This window comes from Stigmatopora nigra, chromosome 14, assembly GCF_051989575.1.
Source record: "Stigmatopora nigra isolate UIUO_SnigA chromosome 14, RoL_Snig_1.1, whole genome shotgun sequence".
NCBI classification, from domain to species: domain Eukaryota; kingdom Metazoa; phylum Chordata; class Actinopteri; order Syngnathiformes; family Syngnathidae; genus Stigmatopora; species Stigmatopora nigra.
This window is the reverse complement of record NC_135521.1, coordinates 1,575,942-1,588,676: the sequence shown is the minus strand read 5'-3', so window position 1 is coordinate 1,588,676 and position 12,735 is coordinate 1,575,942. Positions and strand designations below refer to the sequence as shown.

The 12,735-nt window shown below is 39.7% G+C and overlaps 1 protein-coding gene across 2 annotated transcripts in view; it reads left to right on the top strand.

Moving 5' to 3' along the window:
* atp8a1 (ATPase phospholipid transporting 8A1) overlaps nucleotides 1-12,735 on the top strand; it is a 56,709-nt gene that overhangs the window by 25,998 nt on the left and 17,976 nt on the right. For both annotated transcript variants that reach the window (XM_077732420.1, XM_077732421.1), the window contains 8 exons: nucleotides 445-514; nucleotides 672-756; nucleotides 1,468-1,607; nucleotides 3,145-3,283; nucleotides 4,991-5,055; nucleotides 8,347-8,519; nucleotides 10,002-10,185; nucleotides 11,960-12,070. In XM_077732420.1, coding sequence (XP_077588546.1) covers nucleotides 445-514; nucleotides 672-756; nucleotides 1,468-1,607; nucleotides 3,145-3,283; nucleotides 4,991-5,055; nucleotides 8,347-8,519; nucleotides 10,002-10,185; nucleotides 11,960-12,070 — 967 coding nt within the window. The remainder of the gene's footprint in view (nucleotides 1-444; nucleotides 515-671; nucleotides 757-1,467; nucleotides 1,608-3,144; nucleotides 3,284-4,990; nucleotides 5,056-8,346; nucleotides 8,520-10,001; nucleotides 10,186-11,959; nucleotides 12,071-12,735) is intronic.

Below are 12,735 nucleotides of genomic sequence, written 5' to 3'. Positions count from 1 at the left end.
TCAACTCACGTGTGTCTAAATCATCGAGAAAAACAGGTTTAAAACTAAAAAATCTGAATGAAATATTCAAAGTATAAATAGTCAAATATAGTCCAAACATAAAAATAGTCTTTTGCATTCTTTATGAGTTCCTTGCAACTTTATTTTGCATCCTCATAAAAACAACCTCATCATTTTTAGACAGAATTTAATTCAGGCATAAAAGCGGCCACCATTTTCCGTCCTCAAACATACCCCCGAATAAACCCAGCGAGTATTTCTCTTGTTTTAAAGTGCACAACATCTCCCTACAGTGACTTAACCACAACGTTACCCACGGCCATCTTGTCTAATTTTAGCTGTGCTCAGACTGTGAGCCATAATTTGTCGTCTTCAACACCTCAAGAGGACACCTTCTTCCTCTCACCCCTCCTTTTTCTCTCTCTTTTTTCCTCTCTCACCCAGTGTAAGGAAGAGGATGTCAGTCATCATGCGCACGCCAACCGGAAAGATCCGCCTTTACTGCAAAGGAGCTGTGAGTGTCTTGTCTGTCGCCATGGTGACGCACGACACCTGCCTCCTGCCGTGCTCTCCATCATCACATTTAAAAACATTTTCCCGTGCACAAAAAAATCCATGTATTTTTTATTAAAGCATAAGTATTTATGGTTATTTTTGTTGTTTTTGTGCAGGATACGGTCATATACGACAGACTGGCAGACAGCTCTCGTTACAAAGAGATTACGTTGAAACATCTGGAGCAGTTTGCCACTGAGGGTAAGCAAGTCTTTTTAAATTGAAGAAGAAAAAAAAGCATTTTGACATTAGCAGGTTGGTCAGATTTTACATGGTGATTGTTTTGTGTTTGTTTTTTTTATGGCCTGTATGAATTTTTCATGGTACTCAATGCCAATGCAAACTGTTCCACTCAAAAGGTGTTGCTCTGTACTCACACCGCCCCCTTGTGACGATTACATTGTACAAAGTCAATATTACATGAAGTATATATAGAGTGCCTCGTTAAAGTCTACTAAAATGGGGAAAAGATTTGTGTAGGTTGTTCTATGCGTACTTTAGGCTGACTTAAATATGCGTTTTGTTTGCAGAAAAACGTTGTCTTTGTCTGAAGCCTCATTGCATCCCTGTGCACAGTTTTTTGGGGTTGTTTTTAAGACTTTATTTGCAAATTTGGCCAAGTTCTTCATTGGCATCCAAAATCCAAGTCCATCAAATGTGTTTTTTAAATAATTGACTGTTTTGAATTTTTAAAGGATTCTCATTGTGTTTCTTGACACTTGAAAAGGCTGCCATAACTTTAAAGATCCATCTTATGCACGTCAATGATTCTTTTTCTTGGCTTGATGCTTTCTCAGACCTGAATAATGCAACGTTGATATTTTAATGGAGCGGTTCCCACTACACTTTTTAGTTTTCTTTTGTATCCAGAAAGGGCAAAACAATGGTTAATTTGCATTTGTGGTCTCACAGGACTGCGCACGCTGTGCTTCGCCGTCGCCGACATTAGCGAGTCGTCCTATCAGCAATGGCTGGAAGTCCACCGTCGAGCCTCCACTTCCCTGCAGAACCGAGCCCTCAAGATGGAGGAGAGCTACGAACTCATTGAAAAAGTACGTTGAAATCAAAAAGCCAGGCTCTACGACATTTCCCTCTTCCTTTATAAGCATGAATTTCCATCCTCAAAAGTAACTATCAGTACCCACCTGGGATTGAACCCTCACCCGGGCCACCACTATCAAATCCATGTCTTTCTGAAAGGACATTCATCCAAGCTCTAGCCTGTATTTGTTATTTTTATTTTCTGTAGCTTTTTCCCACCAGACTGGAGTTGAGTGTAAAAGTGTGAGTAGCGCAGCCAATGTAATCAGACTCGGATAACGGGGAAAATTCCAAGTGTATGTTTGTTTGAGATCACAAGCAGGTAATTGGCGCCGTGCACTCTGGGCCTCGTAGGAAGCGTCAATCAAAGACGGCCAGTCGCGGTCGTTAATCACCCTCTCGCTTGCTTGGCACGACCTGCCTACACACACACACACACACACAAAAATACACACAAAACACATAGATGTATAAAGTGCAATCTGGCATGGAATACATAGGGCTGATTTTATTAGGTGGAGAAATATTCAGGTAAAAAATTCTATTTGTATGAGGAGAAATAGTGTCTTACAGAGCCACATGGAGGCGCAGTAGAGTCACTCAGCAGTACTCTTGCACTTCAGGTCAATCTCCAGTTATTACTTCTTAAAGAATGGGAATGATGTGCTTAGAATAGATTTTGTGACTATTAACCTTTGGAATTGAGGTCCTTAGGATTGGGAATTCAATTTTCAACTATTTTTCTCATATGTTCAACTGTATTATTAAGTATAATTGTGTTGTCGTATGAAGAGGTGCACTAAATCACTTAACTCTAAAGGCACAATTCCCAAATGCATCATTTAATTAATGAGATTAATTGCAGTAGCAAAAACAAACCTTGCAGTGACTTTGCAAACTGGCTTGGCTTTTGTGTGTCTTTTCTGTGATGAAATGATTGATATTGACCGACACTACTACACAAATGAGTCTCTGACTTGTTTTAAAAGCTGTACAAGCAACATTTAGCTTTACCGCCACGATGCAGATGGCTCCTTCTCCTGCTAACCCTCAAAGAATACACCTAACATCAGCGGGTCCAAAAAAAAAAAATCCCAAAGCCACCCATAGTACTGATCAGATCTCATTGTGTTCCATCTCTGTAGCAATTCTTTGCTCTTAAACCTGTATAAAAAGCAGTTTGTTTTCCCTGATGACTCCATTTTGCACACATTTACTACACCTCTGGCCCCAAAGTCCTCAAACCTTCTGTGTCTCTTCTGACTGATAAACAAGAGCAGCTGTAAGTTTAGCTCCAGTGGAGCTTGGACATTTTCTTTTTTTTCTCCATATTTTTATGGTTCACAGGAGATTGCCACTCTTGAAAAATCCAACTGTCTATTCTCATGTAATGTCTTTTTCTATGGTAACATTACATTGATGATAGCTGTTCAATTAAAATTGATCTGATTCCAATTGTTAACCTTCCAATATTAAGGAAGGACAAAAAAACCCCGGAACAAATTGTTTATGATGTATATGGTCTGTTTTTCTTTCTTTCTATGGTAGAACCTACAGTTGTTGGGGGCCACCGCCATTGAAGACAAACTGCAGGATAAAGTGCCCGAGACCATCGAGACGCTGATGAAAGCTGACATCAAGATCTGGATCCTGACAGGAGACAAACAGGAAACGGCCATCAACATCGGTAAGCAGGCCAAATCCAGCCTGATATCCGCTTGAAAACGACAAGCTGTCTCTTAGAACAAAAAAAATAGACCAAAACACAATGTTAATACTTCATTCCGTTCCATTTGGCATTGATTCTTCCTTACATATTTTTGGACGGCACCACCAAAGTCAATCTAACGCTAACGACGACATCCAAGAATGTAACTTTGCATGCGGATTTTATCAAGTCCTACAGGTGGTTCTATTTTAAGTCGCTAAGTCAATCCCGACTAGAGAATAATCATATCAAAGATAGGAATGCGCAACAGAAAGCCAACGCGATCGTTCACTTTTCTCTAAAGTTTGGTCATATTCCTCATTTTACAATTACTTCATTTTTATTTGAAGCCAATCTAATCCTCCGATTGTGCAATCCTTTCAATTTAAAATGCCAAGTTACCTCACTTCCCCCACATAGTCTGACCAAATCGCGCCCAGAAGGTCATTTGCAATGCATTTTGGGCCCTCAGCTCCATCGCGACCCAGATGTTAAACCCGATAGCGTTCTCGGGCCCGGTCTGTAAAAACCACAACGCGACGTACGTCTACAGAAGCAGCATCTGTTGCTGCGATGATGTATGAGCCCCGCTCACCGACATGATGTAAATAACATGCATATGTACACAAGCGGGCACTTTGTAGGCGTCTGCCTCCCCCTCGGGGCCTTTTGGCCCCCACCAATGTATCAGTAGTGCAAATGAGCCCCCTCCTCGCCATTCCAGCGCGTCCAGGCGGCCGCCCACGCCTGAACAAAGATGGCAGGGAAAATCGATAGCTAGAAAAGCGCCCCACTCCGAGTCGACCTACCACTGTGGGGCCTCTCAATCGGCCCTTTGTGCCCGGACGGAATGCCCAGATGTGAGCGTGGAATCGTGGCACCCGCTTTTGGGGCCGGGGCTACTTGGACTGGGGTTCCACTGTAAATCCACATGCCGTTATTGACTTTAATTGGACAATTGAAATTGGATCTTTATGGCAAACAAGTGATTTTTGCATGTTTTTTGTAAATTGGAGGCAGAGCTAACCACCCAAATGCCAAATCTTGAGGAGGCCCAACTGTAAATCAAGCCCAAAGACAGCTGTGTTGACTCAATTTAGCGGAAAGTAACACGGCAGGTCAGTTTGATCTGACTTGCGTCCAAGTAAGAGTTGTAAAGACCGTCATTATTTGGGGGCGGCGCTCATTTGGCGCTATTACCGCGGGATGAACCACAGTTACTCTGACAGCATAGCAGCCGACTCCCAGCGTTGTTTGCTCTGGGAGTCGCTTCACAGCGCCGGTCGCTCCGCCGTTGGTCCAAAGTACGTCACGTTCTGGACCGGGGCCCAGTTGGGACGCGGTTGGACCGCATTTTCACCAGAGGGTTTGTCAAAAGCTCCACTGAAGAGACGGGGAGAACACTATTTTATTAAGAATCATTACATTTCACCATCTTAAATCAAGATTAAAGTCAAACATATACTGGAATACATAAAAAATGGTTTTTCAGATACAAACTTCCATTTTTTTCCTAATGAAATTTGAGAAAAATATCATGTTTACGGTTTGGTTAACTAAAGAAACTAGATTATAGGCAACAGTTTGTCAGTTAGTTGTCAATTATTAAGTGGAGGTCATAGTCTCTTAACACTTATGTTTATAGTTTAGAATAATAATATCTCTTTGTTTTTATTCCACTCATAGGACACTCCTGCAGACTACTCACAAAAAACATGGGCATGCTGGTGATAAATGAAGACACACTTGATGTAAGTTTACCTCAGAATTCTCGACCCCAAAACAGTACTTTTAACCACTACCGTATTTTCACGACTATAAGGCGCCCTTAAAAGTCCTAAAATTTCTCAAAAAATAGACATTTACTACTTTACCCTGAAAAAAAAACAACTTATAATAGGGGTTACCCTACTTTGTGATTTTTTTCCGATTGTTGCGGCCATGTCTGGTCTACATTAACCGCCATATTCGTCCCCTCGGCCGGTTAAAATGGAGTCAAAAGTCCCAAATCCGGATTGCTAAAGCGCACGGAGCGGCGCTTTGAAACGTCAGCTCCTGTTGGCTTGTGCTTGAGCAGATGCTTACATAAGGTGCTTTGTTAACAATGCAAAAAGGCGGAAAGCGCAAGCTCAAGCGCCCGCACCGCCTCGCATTCCCGGGCCGGGCCAGACGGCACGGCGGCCGCGGGAGTAATTGGAGCGTGTCTTCCCTCCGCGTTGGTTTACGGGTGCGCCTGTCAAGGTTTTTTGGACATCCCCTGCGCTGTATCAGCTCACTGGCTCTGAAATTCCTCAAGTGAAGAAAACCTGTTCTCCGGTGTGGGATTAGGTCACTTTCATTGCCAATGTTACACCCTTTCAAGTGGTTCACACACACAAAAATATTCTCCAAATATGGATAAAAAAGCATTTGACATCCTTATAAAGTAGGGCAACAATTTCCCTTTTTAAATTTTTTTTATATCCCTGTCAAGTTAGATTTATAAGGAGTTTAAAACTCATTGGAATGCTGATTGCTAAATTGCAAACGTTTAGTTGGGCCAATAAATCAAGTGCAAAAAAAAAGGAAAGCTACTTGATTGGTCATGCCTAAATAAATCAGCACGCAGGAAGTTTTCACTTCTGTTCGCCTGCAATTGAATTAAATACTTTTATTGTCATTATATTAAGATTTAAACACTGTAAATGAGAAGATCAAGATTTGACACAATGAATTTAAGTTAAAATATCATGAAAAGTGGTCTTAAAAAACTACAATAGCGCACAGGTTTCTTTTTTAACCTTGTGAATTCAATTTTATAGCTATATCACATGTCGAATTAACAAAATAGTGCTCAAAATTAAAGAAAAAAAAGTCTTAAATCCATGACATTCTTGTCATTTTAGCAGGAATTATCCCAGGGCGTAGTGACTTCCTATTCTTGGCCAGTTGATGACTCCACATTTCCGCAAACATCCCAATTCCAAGTCACGCGTCACGTATCAACAATGGAGCCCAGTCTTTACTGGATGCTCCAAATTGCCCAACCTTAACCCCCAAACACTGGCGATTCACATCCACTAAATGCCTCATTATAGCCAAATAACAAAAGAATTTTAAGAGGACACTAGGGGAACTCCATTGCCTAGTTTATAGAGAAAAATGTCATCTGTGCTTGAATGTATATCTGACTGGATTAGACCAAAAAATGGAGGTAGAACTTCATTACAATTACAATATCAACAAAGTCCTGATATGACAAAGGATGTCTGATTGGATGCAGAAGGTTGACACATGCGCACCCGGCTTTTTCTTGGTTTAATCCATCATCTCTCTCCCGCTGCGTATCTGCTGAAAGGCAAAGGCCCGTTGTCCAAATATTTCTCCTCAAGATGAGGTTTCAGTGTTTTATTTTGCCAAGCCATTGCTGCAGGCTCCCTTCGGTCCTCCACGACCACTTTGACAGATTGGGTGGGCCACGTCATGGGCCGAAACCCCTCACACATAAAATGTCTGTCATCTTGGAAGGGACAGATTCTTTGTTGGACGCCATTGTGGGGTAAAGGTGACGTCAATTAGGTCGCACGGTTAAAGTTGACGCACTCAAAATGTACTGAAAAAAATCTTTGGAATTAGCCGGACATTCTTTATAGTTTCTGTGTCTGGGTAATTTGAGGAACTAAGTGAAGAGTAGCTTTGAAAAAATAGGCGGACATTCTTTATAGTTTCTGAGTCTGTAATGTGAGGAATTTCATTTAAAGTAGCTTAGGAAATAGGCTGACATTCTTTATAGTTTGTGCAATTTGATTTGTGCAAATAACTTTGATTGGCTGAATAAATACACTTAAAAATGTCTCACAATGGCTTTTTTGGCTGAAATATTAGTGATTGTATTTTTCTTTACTATCACACTAAAATGGAATAATAATAAAAGCACAAATTTGCTAAAAAAAACGACCCTTTCAAAGATTTCACTGGGAATTTCAGACTTGATATTGTCATCCAGATCAGATTTTCTTACAGCAGTTTTTAAATCCTTTGAAAACATTCCACAAGTCAATTACACTCAATACAAAAATCCCATTAAATAGGAGTTTAATGACAGTGGCACCTTGGAGCAATTTATTTCTGTTTCCATTATGCCAGCCTGACTTAAATGTCATCAGAATCAAACAAAGTGGGATCAAACCAGCCTCCCTCCGTGGGTTCCGTTCAACGTTAGAAATTCAAGCCAAAGTCGCATTTCCCAACTAAGTGCTTTTCCATCTGGCCCAAAGATAGTGGAAGACCCAAGTCCTGCTTTCCAGTGCAAATACTTCCACTTGGAAGCCTAATAAATCTTTTGCTGGGTCCCACAGTGACCATTGCTCTATGTATGTGGTCAAGAGACAGTTATTTACGCTTTACAAATGTATCATTCGTTTAATTAACACGTCTCCCATTGACATGGTAAGGATTCATTCTTAAATGTGGTGGTTTTTTATAGTGTTTTTTCACCAAATATTTGCGGGATCATAAATTATAGCTTTGGTTAGCACAGTTGGGGTCTCCGTGTGTTTGCTCATCCATCATCTCATTTTCTGGGCTTTTCATCCCTTTGATTACAATTTAAAGAAAACAGTATAAAACAGAAACAATATTGGATCGAATACTTTCAAGAAATGTGGTTAAGACAACAATAAAACAAATTCCTCTCTTTGATCCAAACTTATGTTATTAATAACATCATATTTCATAACTTATTGATGCATCCTACTTTCCCTTCATTTACACGCAATATATTTCAGAAATAAAAACAAAAGGCCAGCCGTAAAAAGCCTTTTCTCTGTAAAAAATAGGATTTGGAATGTCATAAAAGTGCAGTAGTTTGGCATCTGTTAACAATTGCTAGTGCTGTTCGACCATCACGTTGCTAATGAGACAGAAACATTTTTACAGCGTGAAGCCCGTTAAACAAACAATTAAAAGATGATGATTGAAAGTCCTTCAAGCTGCAAATAATACGGATGGCCGCTCCTTCTGTATTCCTGACGTCCAACCGTGTTTGTTTTTCCCTCCGCCAGAGAACGAGAGAGACCCTCAGCCATCACTGCGGCATGCTGGGAGATGCGCTTTACAAAGAAAATGACTTTGCACTTATTATCGATGGGAAGACGCTGAAATACGCCCTGACTTTCGGCGTGCGACAGTACTTTCTGGATCTGGCCCTGTCCTGCAAGGCTGTCATTTGCTGCAGGTAGGATCTGGCTAACTTTGTTACTCACATGACCTCCCGTACTTCGAAATATGTCAAAAAATGTGAAAACTCAAACGTGAGTCTGGTTTGCCTTTCATACCTGGCTAAGCATAATCTTACTACATATACTACATATACTACATTTACTACATTTACTACATTTACTACATATACTACATACACTATATTTACTACATTTACTACATGTACTACATATACTACATTTACTACATTTACTACATTTACTACATTTACTACATTTACTACATTTACTACATTTACTACATTTACTACATTTACTACATTTACTACATTTACTACATTTACTACATTTACTACATTTACTACATTTACTACATTTACTACATTTACTACATTTACTACATATACTACATATACTTCATATACATATACATATACTACATATACTTCATATACATATGCTACATATACATCATATACTACATATACTTCATATACATATACTACATATACTTTGTATACATATCCTACATATACTTCATATTCATATACTACATATACTTCATATACATATACTACATATACTACATATACTACATATACTACATATACTTCATATACTTCACATACTTCATATACTACATATACTTCATAAACTACACATACTTCATATACTACATATACTTCATAAACTACATATACTACATATACTTCATAAACTACATATACTACATATACTTCATATACTTCATATACTTCATATACATATACTACATATAAACAGAAACACCATTGATATGGACTATTTTGGATCAATGTTCATGGCCAGAAAACTCTTTAGAAAGCGAGTGCTACATCGATATAAACATTTGTCTCTGAGATCAAGCTTTTTAACGTGCTGGTTTTAAAGAACACACAAAGTACCGCAAACATACTCACAGAAAAATAGCTTGAAGAGGAGGTGAAGGCATAAAAAGGCGTCCAGCGTTGAAAGGTCCTCGGGGCGCCGTAAAAGTTATCCGCGAGGAACTGGATGGAGGTCGTACAGCTGTATGTTTAACAATCGCACTCGGGGGGCCGCCACAGAGGAGGTCACTCTGGTCCCGTTACTAGCCCACCGCCGTTTTAGACAGCGGGCTGAAATATGAATCATAAAATGTTCTTAAGGAACACGCTGTATTTACAAGCGTTTGGGGAGTCATGGAGACCAATGCACAAAGCTTGGGGAAATTCTGCAAAATAAAACGGAAATATTCTCTCAGGACAATCAACATTTCAGGTCAATATTTCACCGTTTGAGAAGAAACAACAAAACAAGAACAGATTGCTAAACAAGTGGAAACAGCTTGAAAAGGATTTTCTACCGGATTGGCTGACATGTTTCTCTGCCATTGACAACAGTAGACGTCCAATCCAATTTAGTCGATCGGGGATAGGAAAATGTTAGTTTTTTTGGGGGTATGGCTCATGATGTCATATTCTTGCATTTCTCATTTTCAGAGTTTCCCCCCTGCAAAAGTCTGAGGTGGTGGAAATGGTCAAAAAGCAAGTGAAAGTCATCACGCTGGCCATCGGCGACGGCGCCAACGACGTGGGGATGATCCAGACCGCCCACGTGGGCGTTGGCATATCGGGCAACGAGGGCCTGCAGGCCGCCAACTCCTCCGACTACTCCATTGCGCAGGTAACTTCACTCTTTTCAATCAAACAACCAATCACAGCTAGGTTCTATTTAGCGAGTACAACCAGCTATCCTAGTTTTGGGGTCATGGGAAAAAACGCAGTACTCCACAATAACCCACCAACCTGGGATCGATCCCTCAACCACAGCACTGCGAGACCGACATAATAACCACTTACACACCGCGCCACCATGTTTTATAGTGAAAGAGTAATGCCTGTAAGTAAAAAAGTGCAGCTTGATCACAAATAGACTGGTGAAATCATAATGTAAACACCTACTGTACTTTAAGTACTCTAAGGATGTCTGCCAATGGATACGCGATACCTAAGAGCAACAAAAACACTGTTTTTACACACAGAACACCATTGAACGTAAGCTTTTTTTCTCCTGCCGCCACGGAGCCGGAGAGCCGGCGAGCCGCAGAGCATGAACGGGGAAAAGCAATAGTTGCTTATGACACAGTACGCGCTCTGTCCTTGAGCACGCAATTACCATTCAAGAGGCTAGGGTTTGTTTCCCACTTGAGTCCGCATTACATCTCCAAGGTTTATGTGTGTCAGAGACAGGTGGCCTCTTAGAATCCACATCACAAATTAAATTACACTTCTACAGTCTCTCTGGCCAGTGTTTTTTCTACATTGGCAGTGCTGTAAGTTTGCTGTAATTGGCTGACTGGAAAGGAGAAATTCAACCTGGGAAAACTCTTCCAAATCGAAAGAACGCATGCTTTGGAGCGCCTGTCATCTTTGGTTTATTTTCATTTTTGGATCACAGGAAGTCCAAACTCAAATGGCTTTTTTTTTATTTACAAAAAAAGCCGAATGGGAGGCTGGCTCGATGTTCTGAGGTTCAGGGTTTGAAATTTATACCTGTCAACTTAAGTTTTTTCTGTGTTCTATACGTTTTTGATCATTTCAAATTGTGTACGGTGTATACCAACTTTATTTATGGGATTTTTTTGTAAAACCGATCTCGTTTGACTCATTTCAGATCGTCTCGGTCACTGGAATCATCGTCAACTGCTAATATTTTCCTGCTTTAAGCATGATTCCCCTTTCATCCATCCTCATTTTCACTATATAAATATACATAGTGTGTCAGCAAGCAATGTACCCAGACAGTCAAACTGTCAGCGTCGTACGGTGACATCGACAGAACCTTGAATTTAGTGCATACTGTGAAGAAAATGACTTTTAAGTGCGCCCCATGTGAGTAAATATGTGGTGCGTTGTTTGTACTGTTAACTATGGCTTAATAATAATCATTAATAAGGGGGGTAATTGGCCGAAGTTGACAGGTATGTAATTTCCCGTGGTTTTCTGGCATAGTTTTGCAATGTCAGCTCCGTTTTTCTCATTGCATCAACAATTTTCAGATGAAACTGTTACAGCAGTATTTTCCATTGCCGGACAGCAAAAGGATGCAATGTAAACTTTGTAGTAATTTGTTTCAGACTGGCCACTGAGCCGTCTTCCAGTGTAATCACACTTATCGGCCAGAAATTACACTGTAATTGTACACTTACCACAGGCGTGCTTATTTCAAAATCATTCAAATGTCATGGAACGGCTACACTGAACTTTTTGGGTGTGTTTTGGTTGTTTTCTTTTTCCATTTTTTTTTATTGGGAGGGAAACTATTTCACGTATCCCTGTTAGGACATGACACATGGCTGATATTCCTGTTGTGGCTTTTTTTGGACGTATTATAAGTTAGCGGCCATCTGACAATTTATGTACTGAATTTTTGGCTTTTTTTTTTTCCTCCCACACAGTTCAAATACTTGAAAAATCTGCTGCTGGTTCACGGAGCTTGGAATTACAACCGTGTAGCCAAATGTATCCTGTACTGCTTCTACAAAAATATTGTACTCTACATCATTGAGGTAAGGACCGTAGCCGTGGAAAATGCTACTGAATACTCTTGAGTATTTGCTTATGTTATGGCGACTTTGCTGATGTTTGAAACTACCGTACTTTTTTGCCTGTACGCCATATTTGTCGCTAAAAGAAATCATGGGTACGGCTTATATGCGCACAAATTAGACTTGACATGCACAAAACACCATAATGCAAGACAATGCGGTCATTTATTTCAAAATAGAGAATAGATAAACAGATGAAATGCTTTAAAAAATATATTTTGACGTCTATGGATGAAATTCAAGAAAAAAATGAACTGTATTTTACTTTTTTACGTGAATATATGAGATAATTTGTAAAATTCAACAATTTTAAGACCATTTCAAGGGTACGGCTTGTTCGTGGAGGTGGCTAACATGCGAGAAAATAACTTGATACGATAATAGAATAATTCAAATAATTGTTCTATTTAAAAACATACTTTAAACATGGCTTTGTTTTCACCTTGTTTATTCTATTTTGCAAACTACTGTAGTGAAATGATGTATTCCCGCTGATTAGTATTGGATGAGTTCAAACATTAATGTAAATTATTCCTGGGATAATAATGTCTCATGGATATGTTTCTTACTGTAAAGTCAGCCTGAAAAAAAAATCTAGAAACAACTTTGGTTTTGAACGATATTTC